At 38.6% G+C, this 16,706-nt stretch overlaps 1 protein-coding gene across 1 annotated transcript in view; it reads left to right on the forward strand.

The window, feature by feature from the left end:
• LOC124799096 (neural-cadherin-like) overlaps nucleotides 1–16,706 on the forward strand; it is a 242,938-nt gene that overhangs the window by 173,304 nt on the left and 52,928 nt on the right. The window contains exons 28-29 of the mRNA XM_047262635.1: nucleotides 12,439–12,597; nucleotides 15,136–15,250. Of these exons, the coding sequence (XP_047118591.1) occupies nucleotides 12,439–12,597; nucleotides 15,136–15,250 (274 nt within the window). The remainder of the gene's footprint in view (nucleotides 1–12,438; nucleotides 12,598–15,135; nucleotides 15,251–16,706) is intronic.

Here is a 16,706-nt window from a genome sequence, read left to right on the forward strand (position 1 = left end):
ATGTACCTAGCAACAGTATCTTGTCAAGATATCAGTTTTCTGTTAATTACTTAAGCATGTTTAGTAACAAATGAGTGGTTAGTCACTGGAAAATGGTGAAATGCATTTTTCAGTACCCATAAGGAACTATGAAAGTTCATATATTGTTTGATGGAGGCTCAACACTGCTTGCTTTTGCTGATTGTGATTATGGAGGTGATATCTCAGCTAGATGGTGCAGCAGCAGAGTTCTGTTATGCAAGGAGGACCTGGTATGCTTGAAAGAAACGTCTTGTGATAGTTTCAACCATTCAAGCAGAATACCGAGCTGCTGCCTCTTGGATCAATGATTTATGTTGGATGCAATGCCTTGGATACAAACGTGGAATTTCAGATTTGAATGAACTGACAGACCTGTGTATCGACAGTCTAACTTCCTTACGTATGTTTAGGAATACCTACAAAGGAAAAATAACAAGAAGTGAGAAACATACTGACCTTCCACAAAAGTTCATTCAAGAACATATTGAAATCACATTAAAAATGAAATGTGAAAAGTTCAAGCCAATTTGCTAACATAATGACAAAACGACATACTTGTAAAGTGTTTGAAGACTTAAGAAGAAAATTAATTTGGGAGGAATTTTGAGAGTTAATTATTTTTCAATGTCTTGTTGTTTTTTAGGTATATATGTAGGGTCATGCCCAATCATCTAGTTTTGGGTGCCTAAGGAATGCTGCATTCTCGGAATGCTGTACAACAATTCAAGCAAATAACAGTAGTAGTTTTATTTCTATAAAGCAGATTGACAACGCTTAACTTTATTGTACAAAGGTGTCATGAGCAATGGGTGACATGCAACAAATGAGGTATGTCCACAAAGTAAGTTCCATTTGGTTATATAAAACAAATGTGCACAGATACAGAAAAAGTATTTATTGTACAAAAATCTAAGGCTGTTAAACAACTTTTCTACATAGCTTCTGAAATGTTGTAGGCACTTGTCATAGCATGGCACAAGTTTTTGTATGCCTTCTTCAAAGAACGTTGCCACCTGTGTATTCAACCATGTGGTAACATGTTCTTTCAGCTCATCAACATCGTTGAACTGTTGACCACCAAGGACAGATTTTAGATGTAAGAAGAGATGAAAGTCGCTAGGAGCAAGGTCCGAGCTGTACAGGGGATGATCAGACGCGTCCTAGTGAAATTCCCGTAAGAGTTGTTTGGTCACATTCGCCATGTGAAGGCGGGCATTATCGTGGAAAAAAAAAAAAACACCACCTTTTGACAGTAATCTTCAGCACTTGTTTTGTATTGCACGTTGCAATTTGTTAATGGTCTCGCAGTAACCATGTGCACCAATTGTTTGGTCTCGTGGTAAGAAATCAATCAGCAAAATGCCTTTTCTGTCCCAAAAAATGGTGCACATGACTTTCTGAGGTGTCAAGATTTGCTTAGGCTTAACCTTCGTTGGGGATGAAATTTGCCTCCATTCCACTGATTGCCATTTTGTTTCAAGTGTGTCGTATGATACCCAAGTTTCATCACCCGTGACTATCCAAGAAAGAAAACCATCGCCTTCTTCATTGTAGCATGTCAAAAACTAAAGTGCACTGCCCATCCTTTGTTTTTTGTATTCTTCAGTAAGAATTTTGGGTTCCCAATGTGAGCAAAGTTTTCGAAATTTTAGTTTTTCAGTAACAATTTCATGAATTAGTGATCGTGAGATTTGTGGAACTTCCATAGCAAGGGCATTAAGTGTAAAGTTACGGTTGTGCTTAATCTTCTCTTCAGTTGAACAATGTGACCCATCTTCTAACCATTGAATCACTCATAGCATTTTGTTGGTAAACCTAGTAGATTTGCCGATGAATTTCCTATGGTTTAACTTTCTTTGCATTTAAAAAACAAATCACAGCTCTGATTTCACACATGGCAGAATTTTCAATTACGGCTAACATTATAAAGAAGCACTACAAAGCACACATTGGCAGCAGCAATCTTAAAATGGCGTACATGTCTTCTCCTTGAGTCAGAGCAATTGCCACGCATTCTCAGAACTGCGATCATAGTACGGCTGTGGATAGAAATAGAAACGGAACTTACTTTGTGGACGACCATCATAAATCCGAGTCCTGGCTATACACAATGTTCACACAAGCAATGGATATGAATCTCACTATAATCTAATATCGCAACACTCTCTGCTAGGCAGTGCTAATACTCTGCAAATCCTGTCTACTAATGTCCGGCCTGGGCTGGCAGGAGTGGCGCTTATATTCCCTTCTTGCAGGTGTCGCTCCTCTTGTGGCGCGGTCCTAATCAGCGCACCATTGGCCGACGCTGTTTCACTGCCTTCTCTAATTTGCATTCTTCTTCTTTGTTCCGGTGCTTGTGGTTATGCCAGAACATTCATCTCGCACAAAGCAACGGACCGTCATTGTGTAGGGAGTATGACTACACCAGGGGACGCAGGAGTGTCGGTGCAATGTCGGGTTGGAAGCTGTGGCTGCAGGGGACTTCAAACTTCTGGTCGTACCCCGCCATCTGGCCTGCACTCTGGCAGAAACATCCCCCAGAAAATGACCAGAAGAGTATGCATCCAGTTCCTGCTACCATGAACCAGACGAAGAAGATTGCGGCTGTTGCCGTGTGGGCAGGTCCAGCTCCACCAATAGGATGAGAGGAGGCGGAGGAGACAAAGGCTCCGTCTCCATGGGGTCGTTTCATGGTGTCACAATGACACCCTCTGGCGGCTGCTGTGGCCTCGCTGTCCTCTGGACCCGTGAATCTGGGGAAATAGAGACTGAAAGATCATCATGTACATGACAGAGTCGAAGTTGATTTTGATGGGAGCACTGCAAGCCATCGGGACCTGAAAGAAGATACATGCTACCGCCTAGTCAACAAACGATCTCACATCATGTCCACCATCTGCTGCCGCTAAAAAGCTTGTAAAAGACAGTATCATGTGGTGTGAAGCGATACTTGTGGCCTTCCATTGGCATGATGCTGAGGAAGGTGGAGCAGTGTCCGATGGTAGCAGCCATGAAGCAATTCCACCAGTGATGGTCCATCTCTTGTGTGCGAATGATACGAGGTGAGAAACAGTTGTAACGCTTGATCTCTGACATGTGCAGAGCGAAGTTTGGCCATCTGCTGCGTGAATTTTCTGACAAAATGTGCCGCTTCACTGTTTGGCTGTGGATGGAATGGTGCACTAATTAGATGCTGTATGCCATGGCATTCACAGAATGTTTCAGATTCATTTGACATGAACTGAGGTCTGTTGTATGACACTCTTACTTCAGGTAGCCTTCTAGGCAAAAAATCTATGACAACACCTGAATTGTGATATGTGACATCGACGAGTTCATCAGCACAGCGAAAGGAAACTTGCTATATGAGTCAACCACAATAAACCAGTGAGTGTTCCAAAAGATCCCGCAAAGTGTATGTGTACACATAGGCATTGGAATTGCGACTTAGGCCAAGCTGAGAATTTTTTTGGTGGAGCATACTGATTTTCCATATGTGTGTCACACTGTGATGTCATCTGTTCCATTTTGGGTGTCCATACCGTGCCAAGTAAAGTGTCAACTCGCTAACTGTTTCGTACGAAAAATCCCCCAGTGTCCTTGGCGAAGTAACCGCAACAATTTGTTTTACAAAATGTTAGGGACCAACACACGTGACTGGCCACTGTCATTCTGAATAAGAATCACACCTTTCTGTATAGTGAGGCTGTGCCAATGTGCAAAGTATCAGTGCACAACAGAGTTCTTTATGCAATGCAAGGAACAAGGCCAAGCAAGATGTGCGAATGTAGTTTAGCAAAATGTTCAAATCTGGATCAGCTTCTGTGGCCTACGCAATTTTCTTATGCTGTGACAACAAGGTGCAACAGAAGCATCAAAGTCTTTATGAGGACCAATGAAAAGATGTGAAAGTGCGTCAGCATTATGATGTTGAGCTGTTGAATGATACACAATCTTGTATTGGTATTGAGACAATAACAAAGCCCATCTTTGCAATTTTTGGGCAGTTTGTACAGGTTTTGTCAGATGAAACAAGGACTGCAAAGGCTTGTGATCCGTCACTAAGTAGAATTTTCTGCGATGCAAATAGCGGTGGAATTTGGTGACACCATACACAGTAGCCAGTGCCTCTTTTTCAATTTGTGAATAGGTACACTGAGCTTTGGACAACACTTTTGATGCGAAAGCAATAGTGCGACGTTCACCTGCTTTATTTCTTGGTTGATTGCCATCAGTATCGACATACTGTATTGCTACACTGGCTGAAAAATGGGGGGTGGAAGTTCAACATTAACTACTTTAAATGATGTAGCTGACAGGTGCATATTTGTGTTTCACAGTTCTTTACTTTCTTTGTTCACAACGCCCCAATAATACACAGTTATATGGCCAGTGCTCTATTGTTTAACTTTCAATACATCTCATTAATAGGTTGCAAGCAAACATCAACATACTGCTACAATAGTTTACTGTTGAATATCTATGAGCAGTAAAACCCTAATCACACAGTTCACAGCCTTTCAAATAAATTGAACAGACACTGTCATTGTTTTAACACACGGCCTATTGGTGTAACACTTATTTAATGGTTAAGTCAATGCATTGTTGTTGTTCTAACCAACACAGATTTCTTATTTGAAACTCAGCCGTAGACTGACTGTCTCAGGATCAAAACTCAGGCCCTTATATATCATCACAATAATAGGCACTGAAACTACACATTGTTTGATGTTTAATTTACAGAAATTACAATTAAAACTTAACTCATTTAATTAACTGCATTCATCATCTTCTACACACGAGTTAGGCTGAATTATTTGTTTAAATGAAATTAACAGATACAGTTATGCAAGCAATACTTTTGACAAAACTGGTAATTACTTTGCAATTAATTAAGGGTGAGTTTTCCTAACATGTTTTCGAATAGAGCCAAATAGATACTTTAAAATTACTATTAGTTGTTCCTCCAAATGTTTATAATTAGTACAGAATTTATATTTGTTTATAAGTCAACAACAGAATTAAACTTACGAAACAATTACAGATTTTATCCCATAACAAAAGTTACTAACTAGGAATAGTCAAAATAAATTAGAAAATAAATTAATACATAAAACTAAGCACAATTAGACTGGTGTTATATTCTTTAAAACTGAGTACCAACTTTTCTCTTTTATGAAAATGCAGATTATACTCATGTATGTTAATGGTAATTAGTCAGACATGAAAAAAATGAATTTTAAGGAGGCCAATGACAAAACCAAAGGGGAAGTAAACATATCCCAGTTTGCTTCGTCACAATAGGTCTGTCTTTATCACCAATTCCGATTCTGTAAGAGGAAGGATCAACTTGCAATACAACTGGTTTGTCAGGATCAAAGTGAACTAAGCATCAATCACTGAGCAATGCATCTTCAAGTTTTTGAAAAGCTTCTTGGCCCTCATCTGTCCAAACAAAGGGGACAGTCTTGCGACACGAGCGATGCAATGGAGCTGTGATTTGTGCAGCATTCAGTATAAACCGAATATAATAGTTCTTTTTACATAAAACTGACTGCAATTCTGTGATATTGCGAGTAACTGGAAAATTGTTTATGGCTAACAAATGCGACTGAAAAGGATCTACACTTTGACTGTTTATGACATGACATGACCAAGATACTGCAGCACAGGTTGAAAAAAATCACACTTGTCCAGTCTACACTTTAGTCCTGCAGCAGATAACACACAAAACAATAAATTTGCAATATGTTCCTCAGATGTATGACCTGCTACTACAATATCAGCCAAATAATTTGACAGTTTGGTACTTGTGCAGCCAGTTGTTCCAGGTACCATTGAAAAATGGTGGGTGCAGAAGCACTGCCAAAAGGCAAACACAAATATTTAAACAAGCCCAAATGAGTATTTAGTACACACACTTTTTGAGATATTTTAAGATATGTGTCGTACAAATAAATTTTTTGAAAAGTAACGTCCAGTGCCTAAATTGTCTATAAAATCCTCTAGGTGTGGAAATGGATAAGTATCAGTTACAGTTTGTGGGTTGACTGTAAGACTTAAAGTCAACACAGAGGCGAATGCAGCATTCAGGTTTGGGGAGCAAAACCAGTGGACTTGCCCATTGACTAGCTAATATGTGTGCAATAAGTCCGCTATCTTGCAAATCATTAAGTTCAGCAGCAACTTTGTCCCTTAATGCAATGGGAACATTTCTGGCACAGCAAAATTTCGGCTGAGCATTGTCTTTCAGAGTACTATGTGTAACAAAATTGTTAGCTTTGCTTAAACCTTTAGAAAAGAGTTCCGGGCCTTCTTTTAGCCAGCTAACAATACCGTATTTTGCATTGAATGCAGTCACTGACAACACATTGTCCTGAATGTTAAAGCCAAATGAATCAAGACCAAATATGTTCTCACAATCGCATGATTGTAGCATTGTAAAAGTCACTGTTCGCATATGCGAGTGCTTTATGGCAGGCAAAGTACATGTTCCAAGATCAGGAATGTTTTGTCCATTATAAGCTGTCAGTTTTGTGCTAGTTTTAGACAGGTGTGGGGAGCCTAACAGTTCATATGTGTGATGATTGAGCAATGTGAAAGACACACCCATGTCCAGCTGAAATTTGGCACGGTTTCCACAAATAAGTAAATGAACAAAAAGTTTATTTGACTGATGTATCACTGAAGAAACTGCACACTTGCTAGTTTTGCTAATGCCTGTTGCAGACTTTGAATATACTGCATTAATGACATGGGCCTTGTGACTAGATTTTTGTGAGTGGGCCATATTCTTATGTTCGTTCAGCTGCAAACATACGGATTGCACAGGTCCTTTCCTACCACAAGCGTAACACTGAGCTCATCAGGAGGGGCAGTCGTGGCGTTTATGCTGTGAATAACACCTAGGGCAAGACTTAATTCTGTTCACCTGTGTAGCCACCTGTTTAGCCAACTGCTTACATGGTGTGGACCGTTGTTTACTTGGCTTGGTTAGCGCAAGCCGCCGGTGCAGAATGGGGTGATCGCAAGCAAGGAATCCAACCCGACAAATAGCTGGCTGCTCAAATGTATGAGCCTACAAGGCACCGGAATCTTACTGATCTAGTATTTACACTATCTGCTGAAATAATGGATCAGACTGTTTCAGAAGCTGTTCTCTGAGTTTGACATCGGGCAAGTTGTACACGATTGCATCACACAACTTAACATCTGAATATAAAGCACCACAAGCACATTTAAATTTGCATTTCCTTGTCATTCCCTGCAAATCTATTACCCACTCGCAATAAGTTTGTTCTGACCATTTTTTGCAATTAAAGAATTGGTACCTAGCTGCTACCACATTCACTTGTTGTTCATAATAGTTTGTTAGGGCCTGTACCACTTGTTCATAACTTAGTTCACTCACAGTGGTGTTAGGAAAGAGTTTTTGAATTAATCTGAAAACTGCACTTCCTACCATAGATAATAGATATAGAAGTTACACTGTTCCTGGGATGTTGTGAGCTAGCATATAAGCAGTGAACTGGTGCTGCCACTCGAGCCAGTTCTTGTCTTGTTCACTAAACTGTTGAAAAGGTGGTATAGCAGCTAGTAGACAGTGCTTGTTCTGTCAGGCGCACGGCGTAGGCCAATAGCTGCTGCACTGTGTTGAGCAGTGTAGATATTTGCTGCGTCTGACTGAAACATCTACATTAGCTATGTGACATCTAACACTTGTGGCTGTGAAGCCTTAACAGGGGATGGGACAGGTGAGGTGGGCATGTTGGAAGACACAAATGCAACAAATAGACTAGGTATGCAAGTAAAATTAGGGCACAAGCAAAGAAAATTTTTGCAATGCCCACCTGAAAACACTGATTAGCAAAAACAACAAGAAACTGTTAAAGCAATAAGCACCCCTGCAAATTACAGACAAGAGAGAATTTAGATGCTAGCACAATATACATGAAATGCCATGGCTGTCAGGCACGTAGTTTGGAGGATACTTGTCGCCAGGTTGGGTCTTGCCCACTCATCTCATATAGGGTGCCTAGGGGATGCTGCATTCTCAAAATGCTATACAACAAATCAAGTAAATAACATTAGTAGTTTTATTTCTATAAAGCTGATTGAAAATACTTAACTTTATTGTACAAAGGTGTCACAAGTGATGACGACATGCAACATAAATCTGAGTCCTGGCTATACACAATGCTCAAACAAGCAATGGATATGGATCACTACAATCTGATATTGTAGCACTCTATGCTAGGCCATGCTAATTCTCTGCAAATCCTGTCCACTAATGTCCGGCCTAGGCTGGCAGGAGTAGTGCTTATATTCACTTCTTGCAGATGTCGCTCCTGTTGTGGCGTGGTCCTAATCAGTGCACCATTGGCCGACATCATTTCACCACCTTTTCTGGTCTTGTGTTCTTCTTCTTCATTCCAGCGCTTGTGGTTACACCAGAACATGTATATCACTTGTTCCTTGTGTTTTTTTTTCTTTCTTAGTAATGCTGTACATAGTAATTACTCTTTGCACAGTCAATTGTCTGTTGTTTCTTTTTCAGGCATATTGCATGAGAGTAACTTAAACATAATAAAATAGTTACTCATCTTTAAAACAGAAATTTATCAAGAAATATGTTTAGTGCTTTATCAAATATTTGTGTTCTTTTCTTATATGTGAACATACATGATCTGTGTACTATTTTCTCATGGATAGAAAATGTGTATTTCTGAGTAGGTGAAACTGGAACCACATTTGAACTTTAGGAGCATGAGAAACTTATCTAGGAGTAAGAGTGAGAAGGCAAGCTGTTTGTAATGAATTTAAGAGTTAAATCAGAAAGGAAAGTAACAGGCAAGAAAAGTTTCTGACTGACAGGTAGTAATTATAGGAGATGTTTAGGCTGAATGTTACACGACAGATTGAGAACGGGTTACTGGATAACAAGACTGTGAAGCCAAGTGCCAGCCCTGGTTAGACAACAGAGAACAGAGGGACACATTGTAATGATTCTGGCGAAGAGGTTCAGATATTGAATGGAGAAAGTAACATCCTAACTAAATATAGGATATACTGCATTAAGGATGACATAAATGTAATAGGAACAGTAACTGCTCCTGTAACAGTGGTTTTCATCACAGTCAGCTGCATCCTGACAGAATCTGTGTAACACCTGCTGTAAATCATATAAACAAATACCGTATTTACTCGAATCTAAGCCGCACTTTTTTTCCGGTTTTTGTAATCCAAAAAACCGCCTGCGGCTTAGAATCGAGTGCAAAGCAAGCAGAAGTTCTTAAAAATGTTGGTGGGTGCCGCCACAACTTAGTTCTGCCGTTGAATATATGTAGCGCTACACGGGCATGCTTTGTAGGCACAAAGATAAATACTGGCGCCAAAACCTCTGCGTCAGTAAATAAATTAAAAAAAAAAAAAAAGGTGGAAGACAAGCTTTTTTTCTCCGCGCCGAGTTTTGACCACTGCATTTTCATACATTATCCAACGAAGTAAATACAAATTCTGTATTGTTCATCTTCGAATGTAGCAGCATTTCAATATACTACGAAAACCCGACTGGCAAGAATGTTTAGAATGTTTGTCAATATGGCCAACTCTACGTTCTGAATTTTTTCCTATCTGTGAGAAGAGATGGTTGCTAATAGAAACTTTTATAAATTGTGAATCACATGCAATATTCTCGTCACCATATGAATAATACGAATATAAACATTTTTCCATGTATTGTTTCGTGTTTGCTGCTATCTCATTTAAATCCTGTCTGCGTAATAAACCACAAAACTAGAGTGAGACAACAGCAAACGTGGAAGAATATACATATCATGTCATGTTTATATTCGTATTATTCTAATGCTAAACAGTGATACAGTCAGAAATGAAGCGAGGCAATTGACTAGATTTTTAAATCTAAGATGACTAATTTCTGTGCAGAATGTAATGTACTAAAGAGGCGCCTGCAAAGATTTTCAAACGGAGAAAAATTTTCGCTAAACTCTCGTTCAGAACATCTTCTATCATACGCAGTCTATTATTTGGTTCTTGTTGATCATTATCAAAGAAAGCAGCAGTGTACGTAACAACAAGTAGCAGTCTCTTGCCATTGTTTCGCTAATGAGACGATTCCTCTCTCTCTCTCTCTTTTTTTTTATTTGTAAGTGGCGGTAGCACACACAAAAGCAAGCCATGCTGCGATCGGCGACAGGCCGTAAACACGCAGTATCAGAGTACGACAAACAATGCATTACACAGTACAGTAATGCATTTTCAGCGTAGAGTGACGTAAACACCTATAACAAAGAAAACTGCGCTTATCAGATCAAAGAAAAATAAGCAATCAATTCAAACCAGATGAGGCATGTGAAAAAGGAAGGGTACCCGTATAAATACGGACGGAGCGCCTGACGCATAGCAATGGCTACCTGGTAAAGCTTAACTGCTAACCTTACGACTCAAACCAAACTACTGTAGCTGTATCGTCATTCATTTGACCTAAATTGTCTCATATTACAGTGGACCAACTTTGTTTCGATTTGGAGATGCGGCCTAAAACTTTTACCTCCCCTTGAATTTCGAGTCTCAAATTTCAGGTGCGGCTTAGATTCGGGAAATTTTTTTTCCTTGAGTTCGAGTCTCATTTTTCAGGTGCGGCTTAGATTCGAGTGCGGCTTAGACTCGAGTAAATACGGTAGTTGAAATGGTCTGCTGCTGCCCAAACCAAAACCTCATATAAGTTTTGTTCCTATTACTACAGTAGTAGCTAAGGATACATTAGATATATCTTACAACTGCATAAGCTTAGGAAGGATATGTACATCATTATTTTTATCATTTTTATAGTTACAGACAAGATTAGCATGTATTCTTCATTTTAAAATGGTGTATGAAACGCCCATTGAAACTAAACTCACCTAGTGTGTGTGTGTTTGGTCATGTGGTAATAATGTTGGTAAAGAGCTGTGGAAAATTTCTTGTTGCTTGCTCTTGAGTGTGTTGAAAGTTGCTGTGTTTATTTGCAGGTTCATTTGCCAATCTCCCAAGCATCTCTCCGGCTCTACATTGACATAACATTGCTGAAACTTTCTATAGTAATTATAATGACTAGAAAGAGTAATATTTACATTCGAGTTTCACCTTGTTATTTGTCAGAGAAGAGCTCTCTTTTCCTTGAACACAAATTTTCTTCTTGCTATAGATTTGTAATACGTTATATTCAGAATTGTAAATTCCCTTCATCTTTATCAGAGCAAGAATAAAATTGGAGTTGTTTCTTATGCAAGGAATAACGTCTATGGCTCCTACACACAGCACAGTATCTGACACAGTTATCTCCACAATAAAATATGATATTACATTTGTTAGCCAAGTTTTCCAGAGGAAACTTTTAAGGAGAGAGGTGCACCATCACACAAGCCAAGGTCCTTGTGATTAATTAGATGACCACCTTTTTTTAAAGTTAGTAACAAAAATAATTTTATATAGCAGGAGAAAAACACATACAAAGGTACTGAAATTTGCAAGCTTTCAGAGCCAGTGCTGTTCCTTCTGGCAGAAGGGTTGAAGATGAAGGAGGAGAGGTAAAGGAAAATGATTGGTGAGGTTTAAGAAATAGGGAGAGAATTCAGAAAAATTCACACAGAATCCCAGGTCAGACTTTCCTTCTCATCCCGTCCAGTAAGTCTCTCCTGGCCCAGGGTTCTGGGCAACTTTTCAAACTGTCTTCCCATTTCCTAAACCTCATCAGACCTTTCCCGTCATCCCTCTTACATCCTCTTCAACCCTTCTGCCAGAAGAAGGAGGCACTGGGCCTAAAAACTTTTAATGCCAATACCTTTATATGTGTTTTCTCCTACTTCTCCTGTGTGAGTTGGTTTTTTATCCATTCAATTGCATTACATTAAAAAAAAAAAATTAGTCAGAAATCTGGCAGGCAATGTTAGGAGAAACTGCTGTGACAGAACATTCCCACAAAATGTGTAAGAAGCCACTGAAAAGTAAATATATCATTAGAATACTGGGGACTTGAGAAACAGGGTCGATGGGCTGCTTCCCTTTTTTGTGAACTACAGAGTTGTGAATAAATGATGTCCTGTGCCTGTCCAACTCCATGTAACCATAGAGATGAAGATATTAAGTTCAAGTCATTTGGAAATATAAAATGTTAAATTCTAAGACAGTAATTAACTAGTGATTCTTTCTTGGCATGCATTGTAGAATTAAAGAATATAATAAAGGATGAAGTGATATATCATAATTAACAATCACATATTTATTCCCCTCTCTATTATACTGACCATGGTATAATAGCCCAGAATATTTTAATAAGTGTGACATTACCCACTTTGAAAATTTATGTTTTACAATATTCATCACAGTGAGTACATCTGAATCCTTTTTTATTTTCAGTTCCTCCACTGGGCCCAGAGCCAAACATAGGAGTGTTTATAGAGGAACATAAGAAGAGAGCTGATGCTGACCCAAATGCTCCACCATTTGATGATCTAAGAAATTATGCATATGAGGGTGGTGGAAGTACTGCAGGGTCCTTGTCTTCTTTAGCTTCTGGCAAGTATAGGATTCATGGATGTTAGTACATGTAAGAGATTAATTTATATGTAACGGTATGGAAAACAACATCTATTTGTCTATGGTAAGACTGAGATGAAACATATTGATCACAAAAAATTGGAGTAGACCAATACCCAACTTCCACCAATTTTAAGTTTCGACATTTTAATTCTATCTTAACATATTTAAATAAGTATCATCAATGTATATTTCTTTATTTTTCTTAATTGTGATGATGGTGCAACAATTTAAAAATTACACTACTTTTATTTTCACACCAGATTTGGTGTTTATCATCTTCTTCTCCTTCTTCAGTGGTTTCCAGCCTATGGCTAGAAGTGTTTAGACCTTAGTCTCTCCATCTTTCCCTGTCTTTCCATCATGTTCCTCTCTGTACTCTGTCCTAATCTTCTCGTATCTTCACCACACCTTCCTTCATTGCAATGATCTATATATGTCTTGCTCTTCCTCTTTGCCTCTTGTCTCTTATTCTCATTTTGTGGGCCTGTCTCAGTACCCTTCCAACTCCCATTCTTTTAACGTACCGATACTGTCTTAATCTCATCTTTTCTATGGTGTCTTGCATGAGCTTCTCTGTTCACTATTTCACTTTCCATCTCATTTCTTACTCTACCCATTCTACTGACTCATATTCTGCATCTTTAAAATTTTGTCACAAACCTTTATCCTGCTCACCTGCCTTTTCTTCATTACCCACATTTCTTACGCGTTTGCGAGTACTGCTTGGTGTAGCATTTATTTACTTTTGATGGTACATTGTTGCTGCAGACCAGTTTTCTTACACTCTGCAGGAAACCACAAGCTTACCATCACCTTTCACTTATCTTCTTATCATTCCTCCTGCTGTTTTCCATTCATTCCATGTCTACGTCACTATCAGTTTACACTTAATTGCATTAAATTTCTATCCATAATGCCCTACCACTTCCTCTCATATATTTAGCCTATCTTGTATCTCTCCTTCTCCATTCCCCACACCATTAGATCATCAGCAAACACCATTGCTTTGATATTTTCATTTTCTATTCAGGCCTGTACCATCATCATCATGTCATCAATAATGGCGTTGAGAAGTGGAGAGGATAGTCCACTCCCTTGCTCCAGCTCATTTTTCTGTTCAAATCAATGTTTCTCTCCTCCTACTCTTACATGACTCTTACTCTCTTGAACCATTTCCTTTATTTTTCTCATTGTCAGCCTTCAAATTCCCCGTTTCTGAAGGGTTTGCCAGATTTTGCCTCTTTTCACAGTATCATATATCTTCTGAATGTCCAGGAACACCTATACTAAATCCTTTTCATATTTGTAGCATCTTTCTTGGAGCTACATTACACTAAAAATTAAATGTACTATCACCCTTCCTGGTCCAAACCCGTAGTGTTTCTCTGTAGTCCTACTCCTACTATCTATTGTACTGTCTTTTCCAGAATTTCCTCAGATACCTTGGTGGTATGACATATCAAAAGTGACTGCCTTAAAATTTGGAAATAATTTCCAGCAACCTTTCTGAAAAACTGGCACTGTGATTCCATTTTTCCTGTCTTCATGGTCCTCCTTTATTTCATACTGTTCTCATGACCCAATAGAGCCATTGCACTCTAACAATGCCAGCTGCTCTCACCATTTCCACTCTTAATTTGTCCAGTCGAAGTCCTTTTCTCCTTTCATGGCCTCTGTCAGTTCTTCTGCTTCTGTCCAGGTTAGGTCCATCTCTCCTGAAACAGTATACTGTATGCTTTGTTTTCCTTTGCAACTTCCTCCTGTACTCTGACATTCCATCAGGATTTTTCTTTCCATCTTTTCATATCACTGGTTCTTCTGCACACTTTTTCTGCTTTTCCCACCATCATTGTTTTGAATCCTCCCCAGCTGTCCTCTGTTGATAGCATTTCACCCCCTTGTTATGTTGCTCTTCACTATTTTCTGAAATTATTCTTTGCATTTCTCTTCTTTCAACTTCCACAGTCTTATCCTTCTTTCTACCTCTTTTGCCTCTTTAACCTGTACTAAAAGATGGTGACTGCAGTGTAACAGCTGAGAAGGTATTATCTTGACATCCGTGAGTGTTCTCTGTGTTATGGTCACATATTTTGTGGAATTTGAATAAAACTTCAGTATTTAAAAGGCCACATAGTTTAAAAAAAACTATTGAAAAACCAGTGCACAACATCTGTCAGTGATGCAGGCATCAAAAAATTTGATACGTTTTTGCACTTTCAATTGATTTTATTAAGGTTATTATGTATCTCATATGAATATAAGGACAGGTCATTATATGCCAAAGAGTAAGCTGAGCTTCCGACAGGGACATTGCAAAGATAGAAAATTGTCAAGCCTTTTCTCCCTCAACACATTTTTTATCTGACTTTTCATTTCTCCTAGCTATTTGCAGACTTCATAGTTGTTATGGAGGATAAGGCAACTTGTAAACATTCTGAAACCTAATTGCAGAATTGCTTTACGTGTTTAGAAAACAAAGATTTAACAAGCTAATCAGTTTTCCTCAATTTATAGGTACAGATGATAATGAACAAGATTTTGACTACCTCGGAGCCTGGGGCCCACGATTTGACAAACTAGCAGACATGTATGGTCAGGAAGGGGAAGAAAGTGAGGAAGATGAAGAACAGTAAGTAAGCAATACCTTTCAAAGTACATGTCATTATGTACTCTTGTACCAAACAGTTAGGGACACAATTGTAATATTCACCTTCTCCAATAATATTAACAACTCTAACAAAAATGTCATTGTCAACACTATTCTTATAATAAGTTCTCATTTGCCTTAAACATCTGAACATTATTTAAGAATAAAAACAAAATTCCAAAAAGGTCCATTGCGGAACCCACTAAAGTTATGAACCAACTTCTGCTGACGACAACCTTTGTTGTTGAAGATACTCACAGGCTAACAAACACAAAGCCAGGCTATAAAATATGGTTATTTATTTTTTGACAGTGGACTTCAGATGATAATCAGCTGAAAATAGCCTGCTGGGTACATCATACAAATTTATAAGTAGATTGACCAATATAGCTTAAAGTCTATGTTTACTATTTTGTATTACATCAAGACTTAATTACAGTGAATACAGAATATATTTATAGTAGAAACAGCATTACATTCTGAAGTCTCATGAAAGTCGTTAATATAATATGTTGTTATACAGAGAGAGGCCGCTTAGTTAGACCACACCCAATGTATGCAGAATGAATAAATACAGTTTTTTTTTTTTTGGTCTTCAGTCCTGAGACTGGTTTGATGCAGCTCTCCATGCTACTCTATCCTGTGCAAGCTTCTTCATCTCCCAGTACCTACTGCAGCCTACATCCTTCTGAATCTGCTTAGTGTATTCATCTCTTGGTCTCCCTCTACGATTTTTACCCTCCACCCTGCCCTCCAGTACTAAATTGGTGATCCCTTGATGCCTCAGAACATGTCCTACCAACCAATCCCTTCTTCTAGTCAAGTTGTGCCACAAACTCCTCCCCAATTCTGTTCAATACCTCCTCATTAGTTATGTGATCTACCCATCTAATTTTCAGCATATGAGAAAAAAAGAAAAATATTCTAAGTGAGAAGTCTGTGCTGCAATTATCCACCTCCTAACCACCCCTTTTCAAATAGGAACCCTCCATTTTTATTGCACATTCAGGATCTTCACCAAAAAATATGTATGGTTTACTCAAACCATTGTATTCCATACATTGCAGATGATGCTGTATTCAACAAATATCAAGTATGTCTATTTTTGCTATTAAGAAGTGACACAGTTGATTCCATATTTCATTTATGATGAAAATGTAAACCTCTGTGTTTTAATGAATGATATTTATATTCAAAATGTACAGGGTTATTACAAATGATTGAAGCGATTTCACAGCTCTACAATAACTTTATTATTTGAGATATTTTCACAATGCTTTGCACACACATACAAAAACTCAAAGCTTTTTTAGGCATTCACAAATGTTCGGTATGTGCCCCTTTAGTGATTCAGCAGACATCAAGCCGATAATCAAGTTCCTCCCACTCTCGGCGCAGCATGTCCCCATCATTGAGTTCGAAAGGATTGTTGATGCGA

This window comes from Schistocerca piceifrons, chromosome 5 (assembly GCF_021461385.2).
Source record: "Schistocerca piceifrons isolate TAMUIC-IGC-003096 chromosome 5, iqSchPice1.1, whole genome shotgun sequence".
In the NCBI taxonomy this organism is placed as follows: domain Eukaryota; kingdom Metazoa; phylum Arthropoda; class Insecta; order Orthoptera; family Acrididae; genus Schistocerca; species Schistocerca piceifrons.